This window comes from Neopelma chrysocephalum, unplaced genomic scaffold, assembly GCF_003984885.1.
Source record: "Neopelma chrysocephalum unplaced genomic scaffold, ASM398488v2 Primary Assembly neopelma1_26, whole genome shotgun sequence".
Lineage (NCBI taxonomy): Eukaryota > Metazoa > Chordata > Aves > Passeriformes > Pipridae > Neopelma > Neopelma chrysocephalum.
The window spans coordinates 13417857-13437426 of record NW_020897695.1 but is presented as its reverse complement, the minus strand read 5'-3'; the positions used below and the strand labels follow the sequence as shown (position 1 = coordinate 13437426).

Below are 19570 nucleotides of genomic sequence, written 5' to 3'. Positions count from 1 at the left end.
TATATACAAAGGCTTTATTTGAACAGACAGAAAAGGAGGGAGTAGGAGAACAACAGAGGTCCTACCGTAGCCACATACAACACAGAAAAACGGCAGAAACCGCCTACATGGAAATAGTCCAGAAACAGGCAGGAAGGGGTCATTTGTAAACCTAGAACACGGCAGTAACAAATAAAGCACACAGGGGACAATAGGTGTGTTGTCCTTGATGTATCCCTCTAGGTCTGATCCGATCTAGATTGTCTACGGGGAAAAAAACAAACACCTACCCCATTTAGGGTCAGCTTTTTACTTCTATACATCACATCAGAGCTCAAGTGGGAGCTTGAACTTAGGCAACTTTAAAATGCGCAGATAAGCTGGTAGAAATTCTTCTTCCCCTCAGCCAAATCATGTAGAAACTCACTAGGTCTATCCTGCCCTTTATCAGACACACATCTGCTTTGTTTCGTTTTGCCCTAGCACTTGTGGGCAAAAGAAATACTGTATGAAGTAGCCAAAAACCAGAATGATAGGCTTACTGGCAGTAAAAAAAAGCCTGTTGGATATTCCTATATAAATCAACATTTTGTGATCCACTAATAAACATTTCATGTATCTGCAATAAATCTTAAGTGCAATTAAGTGAACTTCTGCTGTACTCCTAAAATGTTCTGCGTATTTTCACAGCTTCTTTGATAACATTAACTTGTTTGATAAGAAAATGGTTGCAAAATACTTAGAATTTCCTACAATTCTCATATAGAAGTCTACTATAAGTCTATAATAGGGGAAAAAAGGGTTGAAAAGCATTTTAATTTCATATAGAGAAAGAACAGAAAGGCAAAATATATTTATATGCTATTTACAAGTCTGTTACTAAATTCACATTTATGCTTTATTGAGCAAAGTTCAGTATAAAAATTATTTTTAAGCAATCCAATAAAATCACCCTATGTTTAGCTAAAGAAATAGTCACAAAGAAATAGTGCTTTTAAAATTTTGGCTCTGGTGGAAAATGTAGCATTTCAGAAGAGGTAGGAACCTGAATAAAAGCACAAAAGGAAACAAAGATCCAGGTGTGTTCCCAGTGAGAAAGCTTTTCCTTGGCAAGGTACAAAAGTTCCAAGGAAGTATCTTCCAGCACCTATACAACATCAGTTTTGGAAATTAAAAATTACAGAAAGGTGTTACTATGTCATTGGAAGCTGCCCACATAGCTGGTATAAATTCTTCACTAAGAGTTATTACCAGCAAAACAAAAAAAAATCTATGAACTAAAATACTTGATTATTCCAGGACCACAGCAAAAGTCAAGTTTGACAAATGGCTTTTGCTTTTTCTGTACACTTTAAAAATACGGCTCTGCAGTTTTATTTGTGTCATTACAGCTGATCATAATGTCTACAAATGTCACATTTTTTTGATTCTTTCAAAAAAGCATTTTCAATTCGTAGTTTTTCAGTCTCCTGTAAAACAGAAAAATAAGCATGGGTATATTAAGGAAATTATCCTCACGTCTTTTATATTTCTAAATAAGTGGTATCTATATTTGCTCAAGTGTTTTATACACTATATACTTGGGGAAATAAAACAGGGTGATCCTCGTCTGGGGAAACGGACCAGCCATGACTTACTGAACTGCATAAAATCTATTGCTCTCCAACAGAAGAGCAAGAATTTTAGTTTTCATTCTCAAAGCTTAGCTCTCTTCTACGTCAAGCCATTACTTCATCTGTATTCTACTCTGGAACTTACCTCAGTAAGTTTCGCGTTATCTTTCTTCAGTTTCACAAGATACTGAATCTTCTGGTTTAGGTTTTGATGACCAAGTAATTTCCCGTTCTCCTCAGCAAGAGAGTCAACTTGCTTCCTCAGCAATTCTATTTCCTGTAATTAATATAAATACATTGTGTACCTGTTAGCAGTAGCCTCTCCTTCTCTTTTCAGAAGAAATAGCTTCTTAGAGCTACAAACATACTAACATTTAAGTTTGTTGTAACATATGATGCAAGAGTTGGTTCATTCGGGAAATACGTATTTGTCTTATGTGTCCTTAGATACTATGTTAGATCCTTCTAAAGGTCAAAAAAGAGCACTAATTGATTTGTATTATGAATTGCAACACTGATTTGTGTACCCAGACTTCCACTAGTGCAGAGAATAATATTACAAATACAACTAAACTGTAAGACCTCTACCTCTGCTGAATAAGATTTTACTGTAAAGACGAAAAAATGATTATACATGTGTAACCTTTTCAATTCTGTCTCTTTCTTCATATGCTTCCTCCAGTTTTGATCTAATTTCTTCTTTTTCATTAAATGCTTTGAGCTCCAAAGTTCTTGTTCGTTGTAGCTCCAGAGTCATTTGATGACAGGCATTCTCTTGGACTCTGAGGATATTTTTGGTCTCTTCTAATCTGCCAATATAAAAGAAGCATAAAAAACTTTAAAACCAATATAAATGGCATGTAAGTGAATTACTAAGTCAGTCTTGGACATGGAGGGACACTCCTTTAAAAGTGTCCTTCTGAGACAACATATTTTTCTTAGAACTTAGTGTTAAGGGAAGGAAAAATTTCATTCTGCTTCACAGCTCTTGTCTTTGATACTCTCAACTAGGCAGTGTTTTGGAGATGTTCTTCTCCTTGGTAACTGTGCTCTTTGGTAACTGTTTGCAATCCAGGATATATAACTCAACCAAGGAGAAAGCAGAAACAGAAGCTTCACCTACAAGAACACTTTGAATTAATCCACCAAAGGAATGTAAATTTTCCAGCTAAACTCAGCCGCTCTTCAAGTTTCCCTTACATTGCTTGTCTGTCTGTGACTTTTCCCCCAGTGGTCTTGTTGTTCAGAAACATCTCTGAGCAGCTCTGATGGCCTGAGCTTGTTTGGCCTGGTAACAGAAGGACCACCACTTTGGATAGAATTAAAACATTTTCAGCAGACAAGATGTCTGTAAGGCTTACAGAATATTAAACTGTGCCATCAAACTTCGCAGCCTGTCTACCGATTATATGAACTTTAATAATTTTCCAAGTCTATTCAAATATTGTATAAATTAAATTATTTTTGTCATCAGTTTTATTTTACTGAAGCCTAGTGTTTAAGACCTACACTATGAAAACAGTATTCATTTGGTACATTTGTCAAGACATTTTCTTAATGAGGAAAGAATATTTTCCTTCTTTGTGCATTATTTGTTTGTATGAGACCTTGTAGCACTGTTATAAGGCATATTTCAGAGACCAGACAGGTATGAAAACACAATGCATCAAATAGCAAAATAATCCCTAAATGCCAGACTATGGTTTCTGGAAAATTTAATGAAAGTTAGTTTTGAAATGACCATGTGCATAAAAACTCTCTTCCTCCTTAAAAGAAGTTACGTACATAGAAAGCATTCCATTAAATGTAAATAACTCAAGTATTAAAAGATTCAGCCACTATGAATCCTGAAGAGTACAGATTAGGGAAAGAATAGCAGGACCAACATTTTCAAACTAATGTTCATCTACTAATTCAGTATTTTCTTTCTTTGCTCCTATCCATCCAAGGTGCAAAACATTTGAATTTTGAGGACTATTTGCACAATTGCGCAAACACAATCTAGGAGTCCTCTAATAATAAAAAAATTCATTATTCAAGATTAACTGCAAAAATTTAAACAAATAGCATAAAAAGAAAATAATTAGATTATATTTAAAATTATAAAACATTTACGATACTAATAAAGAAATGAACAGCATTTCAATTCAATTTGAAAGGGAATGTGCTTAGAATTCATTGCACATACAAAACTTGAACACATAAATAACTTTAAACAATTAAAAATGGCTCTTCCAATTCAAGTTTTTATGGTTCTACCTATTTCAGATTATTGTCCTGATATAATGCTATCCTTTTCAGTAAATGTAGTAATAGGTACTACTACCACCTACTGATGAGAAAGAGTAAGAACTCAATGTGTCTTGCAGAATTGTAAACATTTCCAAATTATGTCTTTTATAAATTCAGGTATTGGACTTCTAGTGCTTAAATATAGCTTTTTTGTCATTAATTAGTTTAATACAAGTTTCCAGTTCAAGGAACAATATTTAGACTTACTCTGCTTTGATTTTCAGCATTTCCTCCATTGCTTTATTCTGTAAAAGTTCAAAAGCATTAGATACAGTCCTAATGTTTAACATACAGATATATATTTAAAATTATTTATCACTCAGTTGATGCTGTGTATCTCATTCCAGATCCTGCCAAAGTCATCCTACTGCTCTGTAGCTCACATCTCTAATATTCATTTTAAGTTCATCTCTTTGCTATATATGCAGGTATTTCCCGTTTCATGCCAGCACAAATGACCCACAGCATATCTCTCTGCCCACTCACACACAGCAAAGCTCTAACAGGGGGTTCTTCTGTCTGGGAAATCCATGGCAACCTCCGCTGTGACATTAACTTCCGTTTGACACAGACCTGACATTAGCAAGTGACACAATCTTCACTTTCCAACTCTGTGGAGATGAGTCAGATTTAGCAATCCAAATCTGTTTTTGCTTCTTGTGTAATCTGACACCCAGTTCACTAGTGTCAGGCTGAGATAGAAACCCTAAGAGCTAAGTGTCAGGCTGTGCCTATTAGAATTCATTAGAAATCAGTGTTTGTTTCACTGCTGTGAAATAGAAGAAAACAGGTTAATACTTCACAGCTGGTCAACAGCAACTGATGTGAGAACGATAATATACCTTGGCAAGTCTCTCCTCAGCAATCTCCTCGTCTTTCTCTTTGAGGTGCTGAACATCAGGATGTTTCTGATCACTAGGAAATTCAAGAATAAGGAAAGTTTCTCATAAACAGAAGAAACCAGTTGTAAAAACATCTTATCCAGATTAAACCAGTAAATACATGTAGTGGTTTTCACACATGTTCATACTCAAAATACTGAACATGTCATGAAACAACTCTGGAGGGGTTTCTATGTTCTTCTGAATTCCATGAACACCACATTTCCTTTTGTTAGAGTATGGAGAAACTACTGTTTTCATTAAAACAATTACAAATGTAATAACAATGAAACAGTTTGTTAGGCAGCTTTGTGATTAAGGTAAATGTTTTATTAGTTGGTGATGTTCAGGTGTATGTTGACTGCAGAAAGCAACTCCTTCGTACAAGACCACTGAGCAGTTAAGAAAGTGAAAGATTCTTTTATTTAGAAGACTTCAATGCTTTTTATTTTGTTAGTTTTTGATTAACATGACATTGGATGGAAGTAAGCAAACACCATACAATTAAAATAACCCACAAAGCGACATGCCAGTGGAACCACTTTATCCTTGTAGTGTGCTATAAAGAAAGAACTTAATTGGTTAGGAGTTTTATAATTGCATCAAATTATAATGAACACACTATTTTCAGTAACTGAAAATCTTTGTGAACAGATCAGGTGGGGTACTGAATGATGATGCTGTTTCTAAGGCCTTCTGCTTAGTTTACAACAGACATTTGAAAGTGTGTTGTGAATTGAAACGGGAATCACAGAAAAACAAGAATGGTTATGTTGCCATGGAACACTGGATTCTGTGGCTTTGTTTTTGACACAGTTTATGGAGTAGGTTTCCTGGACCCAGTTTTTCCACAGCATTACTTTTATATTCCCCACTTGTTGGATTCCTGACTTGGGACCTTGGGATATAATTTCATATGCAATAACAATTCCCTGCTCCTGTTAGTTGATAGGAGTTATGGTTTGAATAGACCAAAGGGTAATACTATATTGGAGCTTTAAAAGTTCATTTATGTCTATGTTAAAACTTGTGTTGAATTCATTTGGACATTTGCTATCTATTGAATCCATGACTACACAAGTGATATGGCAATATATAATATGCAGGAATGGCTATGCATATAATTATTGTACATTCTATTTCCATTTCCTTTATAAAACTTTGTTGCATTTGAGAATTTGTGATTTAAGGGCAATAAAGTTTACAAGCCAGTAAACAGTTTTCATAGAAAGTCTGAGTCAATCTCCACAAATACAAACAATATGTAAGACTGTATTTCAAATGAACAGTGTACATTTTATCTTGTTTAGTTATTTCATGTTAAGACAGACTTTTTGTGTTTTATTTAACTTTACCTGTTCTTGCCTGGTCTCTGAGCTTCTACAAGGCTCTGTAAACTCCTGTTGTTTTCCACCAATATCTGCATTTCCAGACGCAAGTTCTCCAACTCATTTAATTGTTCCTAAGCACGGAAAAAGAAAAGTTTGAAACATTTTATTTGAAGACCAAATTGCGATTCCTGTTTTCATTTCCAGTTGAACATGTTTCTGAGTAAAATAGAAGACAAAACTATTTATCAGAAAACAAGCACAGTTCTCTGGCAAATGTCTGCACTACCGTTCCATTTATAGTTGCATTAAAAACTTGATTTAAAATAAGTCAGAACAGTTTCAGCAGTAAACCCAATGTTAGCATTTGACATTCATGAACTCAAAACAACTCAGTTCTTGGGAAAATGAGATATATTGACATCTCAAGCCAGTTGTCACATTTTGAGCCTAGGTAAAGGGAGGACCAAAACTGGCTTTCCTGCTTTAATGGACACACTACCAAGCAGAGCTCATTCAAAATCTAAACTCTGTATTTTGTCTTATTTTAACCTTACAAATTGCCTGTAGAGATTAACTCATAGTACCTTCAGCCTTAGAATTTCATCATTTTTAGCTCTTCGTTCTTCATTCAGTTCATGTACAAGGTGCTCCAGATTTATTGCAGAAGCCCTACGATCAGCTATTTCTTGCTCATGAGTTTCCAAGAGCTTTGCCAAATTCACATCAAAATTAGGTGGAGTTTTTGGACACTGTCAAGTTAAAAGAAACAAACCAGACAAACTATTAGTAAAGAACTATATGTTTGCCCTATGTATCGGTTACATGTTTTAATACTTAATTGGAGACATATATTAAAAAAATTCCTGGCAGACAAATCATCAATAATACAACTAAGTTACAAACTATGTGACTGGGAATTGACCATTCTTGATACACTGTAATTTTTGGTTCCAGTCTGAAGCCATGCTGTAAAGTTTGTAGTTGTTTTTCATGTGTTTTAACAGGCGTTATAACGAACATGTTTCTCTCACAAATGCCATACCTGAGGAAATGTTACTAAAGATGAGTCCACAAAGCAATCTATTTGCTTCATTTTTAGTTCATACTCATTCTTCCTGTTCTCCAGTTCCTCTGTCATTTTGTCCAACTATTAGAAACACCAGCAAGAATTAAATTAGCTCAAAATAAACACAAAATAGGAAAGAAAACAGAAGCCAGATCTCTATTTTGAGCAGGCTTAAGTACACCACAAGTTATTTTACATTAACTTAGACTTCATTTTAATAACTCTTGTATATTTAGCTAATAACTGTTAAACTTTCGATAGTTGTATGTAACAAGCATTTTTGAAAGATCTATACATTATATACTGTATACTGTGTAGTTAATCTGAATTTTGTTTGTGTTGCTATTTTATTTTCTTGCCTTACTAACACGGTCTATGTTTCAAAGGGCTTACTAGTACAGAAGAAACTATTATGAACTTTGTTGGCAAATATTACTGGTCAAAACATGATCTGATACAAAGATTTTTGAGGTATAGATTTGATCAGTTTCCCCAAAGAGAATATGCTAACTTGACAAAAGAATTCCTCTTTTAGATAATAACTTATTAGAGTTTTTGCCAGCACAAATATATTACCTAGCACTATGACAATTATGACATCTAGAGCTAAAATTTGGACAGAGGCTTAACATAGCTATTTAGTCTGCAAAAGCTCCAAATCATTCTCAGACTACAAAATTTATAGAGCTCAACACTTATGTCTGTTAGATAATGATATTGTTTGTGGATAAGCGGAGGAAAAGGTAGTCCCCTAGATGATACTGCTGATAACCTCAGGTTGCTCAGTGGTTACAGGTACTGATAATTTTACTCTGCTGTCTCTAGACATCATTTCCAAAAGATTTAAAAGTTACCTAGCCTTTGTTCAGAAGTTTTTAGACTACTATTTTGCTTTTACAAGAAGGAGCATTGCTCTTCACCAAGAGTACTGCGTACAAGATGCTGTAAAATTACATGTAAGAACTTTTCAAAAGCTAGAATTAACTACAACTCCTCTCAACGGGCTAATTATCAAAATTTCTTTTACCTGTTCCCTAAGTTCCTGGATTACTGCTTCTTTCTTTGCTATGTCTTCCTGTGCACACTGGAGCAATGAATCATGTTTCTTGGAGGCCTCTGTCAGACTCATCAGCTGATCAGTTGTATGACGCAATTCTTCACACAGAAGGTCTCTCTATTTTAAGTCATTGGATGAGTAAAGAAAGAAGTTAAAGTTATTACTCTAAGTCAGTTGTTTCAAGGTGTTTTGTGATTGGTGTCAAGATTGCTAGCAGCTACAAGCATCTCTCTTTTCCTTCTACTTTTTCATCATGAATTGTAGCAAGCATTCATCTATAAATTTCTTATTTTAGCATGTTTTCATATCCATGGTCTTGGTTGCAGAACAAAAATGAGAACTTTCCCACAGTATAGTCACAGTTCTTGTGGAAGATCTTTGGAATCAACCACAGTTTTAAAGTATAATATATACTTAAAAAGAGATACAGTTCTCTGAGCAAAAACACAGAAAATAACAAAGATTTTAATCCATGCTGGAGCAATTACAGCTTTTTTAGTGCACTCATATTCTGTAGATACCTCTGGATTTATTCTCCCACCTGATTTGATGGGGCATTATGCCTACACAAGGTGTGTTAACCTAGAAGGAGAAACTGAACTTGGTATTTTAAATGCTACCTTGGATTATTTCTTCTTGTCTAGTCAAGAAAGCATGAAGAAATTAGTAACTGAAGTACAAAGTCAAGGAGAAACACTATGATTTTATCAGGAGCCATATACACCTAAGGATAATACTGGATTAAGAACTAGTACTTCAGTTAAAAAAACCCACATAAACAAAAACCCAAAGTGGTCCCTTTGGCAGACAAATCAGTTTTGGGTTTCAGAATGTGACATTTAGATATGATTAATAATGAATATAGTCTGTTTTTTCTTAAATAGATTTACACTATGTTCAAAGGGTTTTGAGAAACAAACACTTCTCTGGAAGACTTTATTGGTGCCATATGATTGACTAGCAAATCTAATGACAGATGATCTTGAAGAAATTACATGTAAGGAGGTGCTGGTGGTTTTGACTGATAGACACGTTCATCAAAATAAGGGTGAGAGCAGTAACAGAAAAGAGTTAAAGAAAGATACAATTTTAAAAGGCAATCCCACAGTTGAATCAACAATGCATCCTAAATCTGTTTCCAGCAGGTGGAGCTTTTAGTTAAAATTATGAGTAAAGAAAAGATGTTACTGAATATAGTAGCAGTGGGGGAGGAGATAGTGTTAAACATAATATATTCTTCCACCTATTTTAATTTCTCAGCTGCATCATTTAAAGCTGCCATTAAATTCAGCTGGTGATTCCTCAGTGGCCTTAACAAAATTAAACCAGGCTTTTAGCATAGGCTTTTATGAAGTAGCTTATAAAATATTTATGTCAAATAACATGATAATTTAACAGAATTTGTCAGGTATCTCATGAAAAATTCTTTTAAGAACAGCTTAACTAGCTATAGTTTGAACTAAAATGAGGTTAAGTTTTACATAAATATTTTAAGCAAACCCACATCCAATTGGTCTGGTTAAACAAACAATCATAATACACCAACATTAATGTTTTTACCTCAATGTTATCAGCTATTTCTCTTCCCTCCAAGGCTTCCTTCAGTTCTTCAATCTTCTTTTCCTGATCCTCTATGATTCCTTTGCTTTCTTCTTTTGCAGCCAGAACAATATTATACTTGCACTACAAAAAACCATTAAAATAAATTTTAGAATATTTTAGAAAAACGTTATCAAGGAAAGCTGGCAAACATAATACAAATAAACGTACATCACAAATGTTATGACAATTAGAAACATTTAGAAATCTGTGTCAATGACTAAAACCAGAATGATATATCACACTTGGTAAATTATACAAACTATGTTTTTAGAAATTAGTTGTCAGAATGATAGGAAAAGATTATTAATTTAATGTTAATTAGCCACTACAATACATATTACCCACTAAAACCATTATTAAAAGATAACTATATATAGAAATTTGTCTGTCAACATTCTGTCTGTAGAACCTTTTGAATTCGTAGTTCACACATAATATATTATCTGAAGCATTCTGTGGGTTGTTCCATCACTTTGCAAACCAGACCTATTTTAATAAATCAGATGCATCATATTTATTCATAGTTATTCAACTACACAGTTTTAGTTCTTTATACTTGGTTTCAGATGTAAAACATAGTAATATCAGCAACATAAAAATTCACTCCCTCAAAAAATAAATTTACAATTCAGCTTCAATTGTTGAGGTTTTAAATTGCCAATTTCTGAGAAAATCTAAATGTGACTGTCAGCTGAATGTAGTTTACAAGATGTGAATAGGTCCCTTCAGAGACACGGCTTTTTACCCACCACATGGAGAGGGTTCCGTTTTCAAGACAGCCTTAGGCATAAAATGTTCAGAAGATTTCAACATGTCAAAACAAAGAAGTTTCCATCTAAAATGCTACAGCAAGTTTTACTGTTTGAGACCCATGATAAGGCATGTCATTTCTAAAGTATGATACCATGTCCTTCAAAATGACAGAACATACATTTATATCCTCGAGCTCTCTTGTCAACCCATGTATGGACTCAGTTTTACGATTAATTGAAGACCTCAGCTCCTGGATCTGTTTCATCAAGTCAGTTACAACTTCCTGAAACATAAAAAAAAGTCAATCCTATAAAATACATATAAAATCTATATAATGTGTTACTGGACTTTTTTTGGTATATAATTTGTCAATCCAAATTTCAAACAATCATATGAAAATGGGCCTCACATTGCACATGTAAAGGAATAACAGAAAATTTGTTGCTATATCATTGGCTTTTGCTCTAAGCACTTAAATAAAGAATTAAATAACCTGCTGTGTTCATCAGAAGAGAACACTGGCTCATTGATTTAGTATTGGTTTCTAATGGGGTTCTAATAGGAGAACAAAAGTACCATAGTTTAAGGGTACATTTGCTTGTAATGGAAAAAGATACATTCAAGAAACACCACTGCACTGACAATACCAGGTTACTCTGACCTTATGCATGTCAAATTTTTGGTTTTAGCATGAAAAAAGCAAGGCTTATCATCACATCATGATGGGCAGTAAATGCACTATGTGGTTCCTTATGCCTGTTTTACATACAGGATATATACTCGCACTAGGGGAACTCTTGCTATTTAAGTTTTCATACACTGCAACAGCCTTTACATGAAAAAGTGCTTTGGTTTTATTAATAAAGATACACACAGTCACAATCTTAAGTCACCTTCCTTCCCTTTTCTATTTGTCCATTACAACATGGCACTGACTGGAAGACCCTATTAATCATGAGGGGAATTATGCATTGTTTAAGCATTGAATGTTTTGTCCAGTAGACAGCTTTACCTTGATTTTTTTTGTTTAATCTTCAGTTAACTTGTGTTTTTTTCTGAGTGTATACCAGATTTCTACCTCCCTGCAAACTCCATGCTAGGGAAAGGCAAGATTTATTTTACCTACATATACAGCCAGAATTGCTTAAGAGTACAAAATTACTAAGTATCACAGAAAGGCTCTGGGCTTTCAACTCTGCTACAGAACTGTTACCCATAAAACTGTGTACCAGTAACAGAAATAAGCCTAAACCTTGTCTGTATCATTTGTCTTCTTCAAAGAAGCAATAGTCTCTCCAGCAGCAGCCAGCTCCTGTTCCAATGTCCTCAGTTTTGCTTCCTAGAGAAAATAATATTGTGAAGGAGAGTCTTTATAACCTTTGAAGTGTGTTTTGTAAAGCCTCAAGTAATGCAAAAAAAAAAAGGAAGTAAGTTGTTAACCCTACCAGAATAATAAAGCAGTAGCTTAACAAAATGATATATAACCTGAGCAGCCTACATTTATTTTGCTGGAAATCAATGGAACAGTCAGCACAGAAATAAAACTGCTATTAATGCATAGGCAAATCCATGAATACACAGTTTAAATATTCAAATCTGTTCCTGTACCTGCTGCTCACACCGTGTCACCATTTCAGAGAATGGTTTCTCCACCTGTGCTTTTTCAAGTATTTTCAAGAGCTCCCTGGTGAAGAAAACATTTCTAGTGAGAAATATAATCAAAACATAAGAGAACTTTAACAAAATCAAGTCATATGATTTATTCTTATATGGTTCTTATTTGCACTTAATTTATTTAGGAGTTCTTCAGTAATCACCTTCTCAGTGCTATACAAAAGACCAATAGCTTAGTTACACTGCTATCAGTGGTGGACCTTTATTTTTGACATGAAGATCTATACTTGCAATGAAATTACTTTTGTCATGTTAATTGAACATATTAAAATGAAGTGCTGTTCTAATATGGATAAAATAAAAAAGCCTGTTATGTAATTATTATCAACCATCTGGGGAAAAACACCTCTACAAACAGGATCCCCATCTGAATACAAAACATAGCATGGAACATAAACAATGTGGTCAAATGAAAATAAACCCCACCACTAATTAAAACTTACTTTGAATTGTTTTCTTTGTCTTCTTGTAATTGCAATGTTAGTTTTTCATTATGTTCTTTTTCTGCTTTCAGAAGGTGAAAAAGGTTCTAGAATAGCAAATATATGTTGCAATAAGAATTTACAATAGAAGGTCTTTAGAATAATCTAAAACAAAATAAAAATCTAAACAAATTCTTAAGATGACTGAAACCTGCCTCCCTGCCACACCTTAATTGGAAACAGAAATATCCTTAGTTTTGTTCTGGTCAAGTTCAAAAGTAAACTCTTATTCATATTAGGTAATTAGTTCTTTTCACCTGTCATTGATAATAATTTCATATAGCTATGATGTTCCTCAATATCCAAGGTTGTGAAGGCAGAAATTGGAATTCTCAGTTGTAGATTAATTTAGGGGCATTTTTCAAATTCCAAGTTTGTTCAGAATATTAAATGATAAGGAATTTATATCAATAATTTTCAGTCTGTCAGCATTCCTTTAAACACTAAAAAAGGAAAACTTATATCAAGCTTCCTGAGCAGGCACAGTGTATGTACACTGTGAAAAGCAGGCAAAATCATTTGCAAAAGCCCTTGAGCAACCTTACTGCTGTTTTGCAGTCACTGCAGTCTGACAGACTTTCAAGGACAGCATCAACTAAATTGCAGGACAGTGATCCACCACAAGCCATAGATCATTTTAACAAGATCATATTCACTATGAAAATTTTTAAGAAACTGCTTTGTAAAGATAGAATAAGTAGGCTAGTCTTGGCTAGTACAGAGATGAAAGGTCATCTCAGCATTTTAATGTCAGGATTCTTTTCCATAGAAGTTTCTTATTCCTTTACTAATTAACCCATCTCCCTCAACATTTCCAGGGCAATTTCTTCAGTTCAAAACCTTACTATTTCACGATGCTATTGGATATTTCTTGTAGCTTGTGGTTGCAAAAATCTTGCACCAAGTTTGGAAAAAGGTTTTGGGTACATCTTCCAAATGAAAGCACCAAGAAACCTATTATTACTGTGGAATCTATTATTAACGATACAATTGAATTAGACAGGAATTAAACAATGTGGATATGGTATAATAAACTCCTTTGAAACCCTCAACTGTCTTACACAAAGCTCAGTTTTCATTGCTTCTGCTTCTTGTTTTCTGTCCTCAAGTTGTTGCTTCAGTTGATCCGTCTCAAACTTAGTTACTTCCTGCAAATTGTCATAGTCATCCTGCAGACTTGCTTTTTCTTCAAGAATCTTTTCATGTTCTAGCCTTTATTAAAAAAACACAAACAAAAACTCTGATAAGGTTTGTGTCATTATGAAAATACTCCAATCACTTGTACTTTAAAATCTTCAAATAATATACAGAGTACAGTTATTTTAAAAAGGAGTGACTGATGTAAATGGTAACTCTCTTTTAAACTCAGAAACACCAAATTTCTGAAGGGCATGGGAGATTGAAGTGGCATTGGCAGAGAAGGCAGTGGACTTTTTCTGATCCCAAGAAACAAATTACTTCTTACAAAATCCTACTGAAATTTCAGTCCCTGTGTCTTGATAAAGGAGTTCACCATTAAAAAAAAAATCTTTTTTTTTAGGCAGCTGCTGGACAAAAGGATTTGATAGAAGGATCCTCAGTATCAATATCTGCTTAGCTGATATTCAGGTCATTTATCCCATTTAAAATCTTTATATATTCTGGACAAGTTTGGGTTATTTTACTGTAAACTGTTGCACTGAAAATTTACTTCATTTGGTTTTTCACAAAAGTGAGAAGCAAAGAGGGGTAAAAGAACTGCTAGACAAGTGTTATGAATCATGTTACTAAAGGAGGGCCTATAGAAAGAATACCCTCTACATAGTCAGTATTTCTGCTAACGCAGAAGGCATCAATGAAACCGTGGCATTTAGTTTCAATTCCCAGTTCCTGGTCTCACAATGCATACTCAAAAAATTACTTCAGCTAAGACATGACCTACTGTAATGCAAAACATAGCTAAGTTTTCCAGGAAAAAAAACCCAAAACCAATATAAAGCCAAAACACAACAAAATAAACAAAACCCAACAACAGAAGCCAACAAAACCAAGTCATGCTAATGATTCAAAACCTCATCTCCCAATAATGATGGCCATTATTGCAGAGAAGGTAATGAGCTTTTCTGGTTCCAATAATCAAACTTCAGTTGTTTTTTATGAATTTCTTTCTGCTTGTATTTTTAGAGCAGCATCATTATGTCACCTAATTCATGTGATCAGACTGACAAATTCTGTCTCTTCAGCCACTTAACTTTTGGAGAGCAATGAGCTAATAGGTATATCCTACTTAATAGGAAAATGCTAAAGTAAGGCAAAATTAAGGCAGCCTCATTTCATTTCTTCTGCTAATTTCAGCATGGTTCCTCCCCATCATGACTCTGAAATAGGCATAGAAGAACTGAGAAAAAAAAAAATAAGCAAAGGACATAAGACATAAACAAACACAAAACAACTTTAAAGAAGCATGTAAAGTGCAAGCTCAGATGCAGGACAGAAGGACTAAATCACTGTATGCATCCAGAAAGGATGCTAAGGCATTTTACCAAACTGCCAACATACCTCACACTGTCCAGCTGGAACTGTACATCCATATGTCTACCAGAAAGCTGACTCATTTCTTTCTCTTGCTTTTCCCTAAAGGCATTATATTCCAATTTTAGAGCAGACAGCTCCTTGTCTGCAGACTGCAGGACAATGCGCAAGTCATGGACTTCACTTTTTAATACTGTCAAAAAATCCCAAATAATTTTCATGTTATTTGGAAAACTATGCTAGATATATGACATGTAATGTTACAGAACCTGCTGAGAAAGTCTTACAAAACTGCGCTTTTTCAGTAGAACTAACCTTGAAAGTCACAAACAAAAAGGCTTTGTGAATGGAAAAGGTCAATCAAAAACATTCCAAACAATATCACTGTATTTCCATAGACCAATAGTTTTCCTTTATTTTATTTAATATTTTATTTTTAAATACTATATCCTGTACCTCCTTCACATTCAGACTAAAGAGAGCCATTTTGAATATTGTGTACTGTGCAAGATTAAACAAAGATATTCTGCAAGTATGAAAGATTGCTTTCTTTAAAAAAACCCAAATCAAACTAGTATGCCTAACAACCCAAATAGTTACTCAGTATGTGCTACTGTTGATTCAAAACAGTAAGACACCTTAAAAGTTTTTATGAAATTTCAGTATTACATAGACTTACTATCAGCCTTGCTTTGACTGTCTTGAAATTGCTTTTCAAGTGATTTTATCTGTTCGAGGAGCTCCTGGCGCTCTTTACTCCAGTCATTCCTTTCAGATGAAAGAAGCTTGAGAAGAAAAGTAAAATTTTTAAATAGAAGGAAGTGTAGGAGTGGCTAAGTCACAGCTGTAACAATAACGTTAATACTGTATTAAAGCATTTTGTCACCTGACTATGAATATAGAGCACATTTTTCTTTAAAATCCATAATTAGTGACTCTGAAAACCAATACAAGTCCATGGAAAAAAATAATTTATATAACTGAATATATTACCTTATCTAAAAATTTCATTTAAAAGCAACCCACAGCTTAGGAGGTGAGATCTCCTCAGAACAGAGTTATCAGAAGTGAGACTGATCGGGAAAGAATAGAGACCTAATTTCCTTTTCTATCATCAACCCCAGTTGACAGATAGTCCCAATTGAGACAAATAGTATTTTCAGCATTCCAAAGTTTAAAATTTCCTTGTTACTAATGTTGTTTCCCAGAAATCATTGAGTTGGCCAAACCCGACCACAGTAGGGTCTATTTGCTTATATTGAAGATCAAGCAGGTCCAGAATCACAAGATTTAAAACAACAAAACCAAACTCAGACCTGCAGTGTTATGTTAAAAGAATGTTCTCTGCTCACTCCAACTCCAGAGGGGTTGGATTAGGTGGCCTTCAAATCAACCCAAACTATTCTGTGATTTTAAGTCCTTGCCTTCCTGCACAGCCCTGAGCTATGATGCTATGTAAATTTTTCAAAAGTCAAAATGCAAGTAACATTGCAAGACCTCACTAGACAACACAGCAGCATGACTGTATTAGATTGTTAAATGAGCCCTGAATTATATTGTTCTCTCACCTCCTGTATTTGTGTAGAATGATGCTCAACTTTATTAATATGCTGCTGGAGTTTTATATTCTTGCTTTCCTCTTCATCCAACTTTGTCTGCATTGTGCTCAGTTGCTCCTGTGACACAACAGACACTTAAATTTAGAGCACCCATCTTCCACTTATTCTCACATGCCATATGGCAGTCTGTGCATATTAAATATAAAAATGTCAACAAGTTTCTATTTTTATGACCTGAACCAACAGAAAACAGAACACTCAAAAAATAAACTGGTATCTAAAGTAGCTGATTTCTCCTATTTCTAACTGAACTGCCAAAACACAGGAAAATCCATCAGGGAATACAAGGACTGAATCCTATAAACACTTACTTTTCAGACACGTGTTTACTTTGGAGAAATAAGGCTTTAAAAAGAAATTATTCAAAATATACAGTAGCTAAATTCCTTACAGGTTCTCTGCACTGTAGTAAGAATCAAAGAGGGGGTTTGGCTATTGTGCCAGGGGTTCACATGCACCGAACTTATTTCCAGCTTCTAGAGAGTAGTTCAGATAACTTTGTAGAGCTCTTCTACATGACAAGACTGCCCGTTACAAGATAATTAATATTAATGGTGGACAAGCATTATGTGGCAGATTTCTTAAAATAATGCTGTATTATATATTAAGCTTGTGTATTGTTCCAAATGTAGCTGTCACAGGGACTTATAAAGAGGACTCCTCAGGGACAAGTTATCAGGTTAAAAAAGTAAAAGTACAAATGCCATGTGTATCTTAAACTACTTATGATATTCAACTCTCAAATCCCTTTCAGTATTTTGTTGTAAATCCTCTTTCACGTACAATGTATAATTAGAGAACTGTTTTCATGTTAAGTATTCATGAAGTGCTTCAGTTTCCCACACAAATTAAAATATATTTGGTGAGGGGGAAGTATTTCATGCCAAAGCCCACCCTATTATAAAGTTACACATACAGACACTTCAGTTTTTATTCAGAACAATCACCTGTGCCACTTTGAGCTCCTCAGCAATGGCTTCATATGCTTGTTCACTCATCTCTGGAGGAACTGGCTCTTTCAGAATGTCATCCATGATCTCTTCAGAACACTGAAAATCTTCAGAATTATAATCTGGGCTTATTCGTGGCACTAGACGAGACCTTAGCTGGTAAGCTTTAGTTGGAGTGGTTATGTTCTGTTATAAAGATTACAAAGAAGTCTTTATGTTAACTATAAAATGAAATCAAGCCTTTGTCTGGTATTGTACTTCATAATTCTATAAGCAGAATAATGAAATAAAATGCTCAAAGTGGTTAGTTCTAAACCACTACCACTTTTTCAGATTTGTCATCTGATTACAGCAGCAAGTCATTCAGTTAACACTTCAGAACAAGTAGCCTATTTGGTTTATTGCATATGGAGAACTCTCCAGAACATTAGTTAGGTTAAGGGATCATACAAATGACTGTCTGTATTCTCATAAAACTTAGAAGTAAGCATGTATGGCTTTAAATAAACTTATTCTCATACCTTAAGGCTTTCTCTATGTAGCTTTTGCAACTGAGACACTTCTCGGCGCTTGTGTGCTTTGGTTGCCTCCAGAATATTTTCAAGATGTTGGTTTGCTTTGCGAAGGGATTGAAGCTCTGATTCCAGTTCCATATGCTTCTTCCTGTTTAGGAAGTATTTTACTACTGTCAAAACTATTCCAGCAGTATGCTCTTCCATCAGCAAGAACACGCTGCAGCATTGCCAATAAGCAAACTGCAGTTGAACTCTTGCCGAAACACTGAAATGCACTATTTTGAGAAGAAAGTCCTCACTTCTGTATTAAAAAGTAAAAATAATGTATAGAAAATTAAAAAGCTAAGAAGCTTACTTGTGCTTGCATAATGAAGCAAGCAGATGGATAACTAAACATGTCAGAAAAAAATCCATTACACGGTAAGAAATAAGCTGAGAGCTCTGCAGTTCCTTTTATGAGAAAGTGATATCACCCATACCAATATGGTTTTAAGCTTTAAAAATGTTATCCAGTTATATGAGAAGTCTGAACTGGAGCTTGCCAGGATTAAAGAAAATCCTTTAAAGACTTTTTTTTTTTGGGAAGTGCTGCTCTGTTAAGATTATTTTGCCCTCCAAGAGTACTTTAACTGAAATCCAACAGTTGAGCAGAAATTTAGGAATACTTTTCATTAGGTATTTTGCAGAGTTACATGCTGTTACTGTGATAGTTGTGCATTAGTGACATAATGGTAGGGTCAAAGTATACAGACAAATGGAAACATGCTATTTCATCTTTTGGCAGTTCTATCATTTTCCCTCATGTTTTTGGCATCTGCAACAAAACTTAGGGAACAGAGTTCCATAAATTTAGTTCTGACTGCTATTAGACAGCAGAAAAATAAGCATACATTGATTTTTGTGAATTGTTATTATACTCAGCTTGTACACTTACAGCATATAGTTACACCTGCATGTAAAATGAAGCATCCAGTTACTCTGAAACTGGAAACAAGTTCAAAATTTAGTGTAATTTAGTGACTCCATAGGCTTAAAAGCACACTGCTGTTTGACTGAACTCCACTATGTGGAGTAATTGATAATAAAATGCATACATACTATCAAGAAAGCAAGACATGCAGAAAACATGAAATACATAAAATAGGAATATATTTAATGGTCAGGAAAATAAAGTAATTAATATATGAAGATATAAATAGACGACTGTAATTAATCATATGGGACAATTGATGGACTGTTGAATTG

At 34.4% G+C, this 19570-nt stretch overlaps 1 protein-coding gene across 2 annotated transcripts in view; it reads right to left on the bottom strand.

The window, feature by feature from the left end:
- KIF15 (kinesin family member 15) overlaps window positions 1-19570 on the bottom strand; it is a 36729-nt gene continuing 17159 nt past the window's right edge. The window contains exons 16-35 of one of the 2 annotated variants that reach the window (XM_027675615.1): window positions 18332-18473; window positions 17808-17996; window positions 16810-16917; window positions 15921-16026; window positions 15269-15434; window positions 13792-13942; window positions 12692-12777; window positions 12183-12258; window positions 11827-11913; window positions 10753-10857; window positions 9780-9902; window positions 8190-8336; window positions 7139-7243; window positions 6681-6845; window positions 6121-6227; window positions 4727-4799; window positions 4092-4129; window positions 2236-2401; window positions 1738-1869; window positions 1-1448 (exon numbers count right to left, since the gene is read on the bottom strand). In XM_027675615.1, coding sequence (XP_027531416.1) covers window positions 1365-1448; window positions 1738-1869; window positions 2236-2401; window positions 4092-4129; window positions 4727-4799; window positions 6121-6227; window positions 6681-6845; window positions 7139-7243; window positions 8190-8336; window positions 9780-9902; window positions 10753-10857; window positions 11827-11913; window positions 12183-12258; window positions 12692-12777; window positions 13792-13942; window positions 15269-15434; window positions 15921-16026; window positions 16810-16917; window positions 17808-17996; window positions 18332-18473 — 2356 coding nt within the window. In that variant the 3' untranslated portion in view covers window positions 1-1364. Of the gene's footprint in view, window positions 1449-1737; window positions 1870-2235; window positions 2402-4091; window positions 4130-4726; window positions 4800-6120; window positions 6228-6680; window positions 6846-7138; window positions 7244-8189; window positions 8337-9779; window positions 9903-10752; window positions 10858-11826; window positions 11914-12182; window positions 12259-12691; window positions 12778-13791; window positions 13943-15268; window positions 15435-15920; window positions 16027-16809; window positions 16918-17807; window positions 17997-18331; window positions 18474-19570 lie in introns of those variants that run through there. The other variant, XM_027675616.1, reaches the window with a different exon arrangement.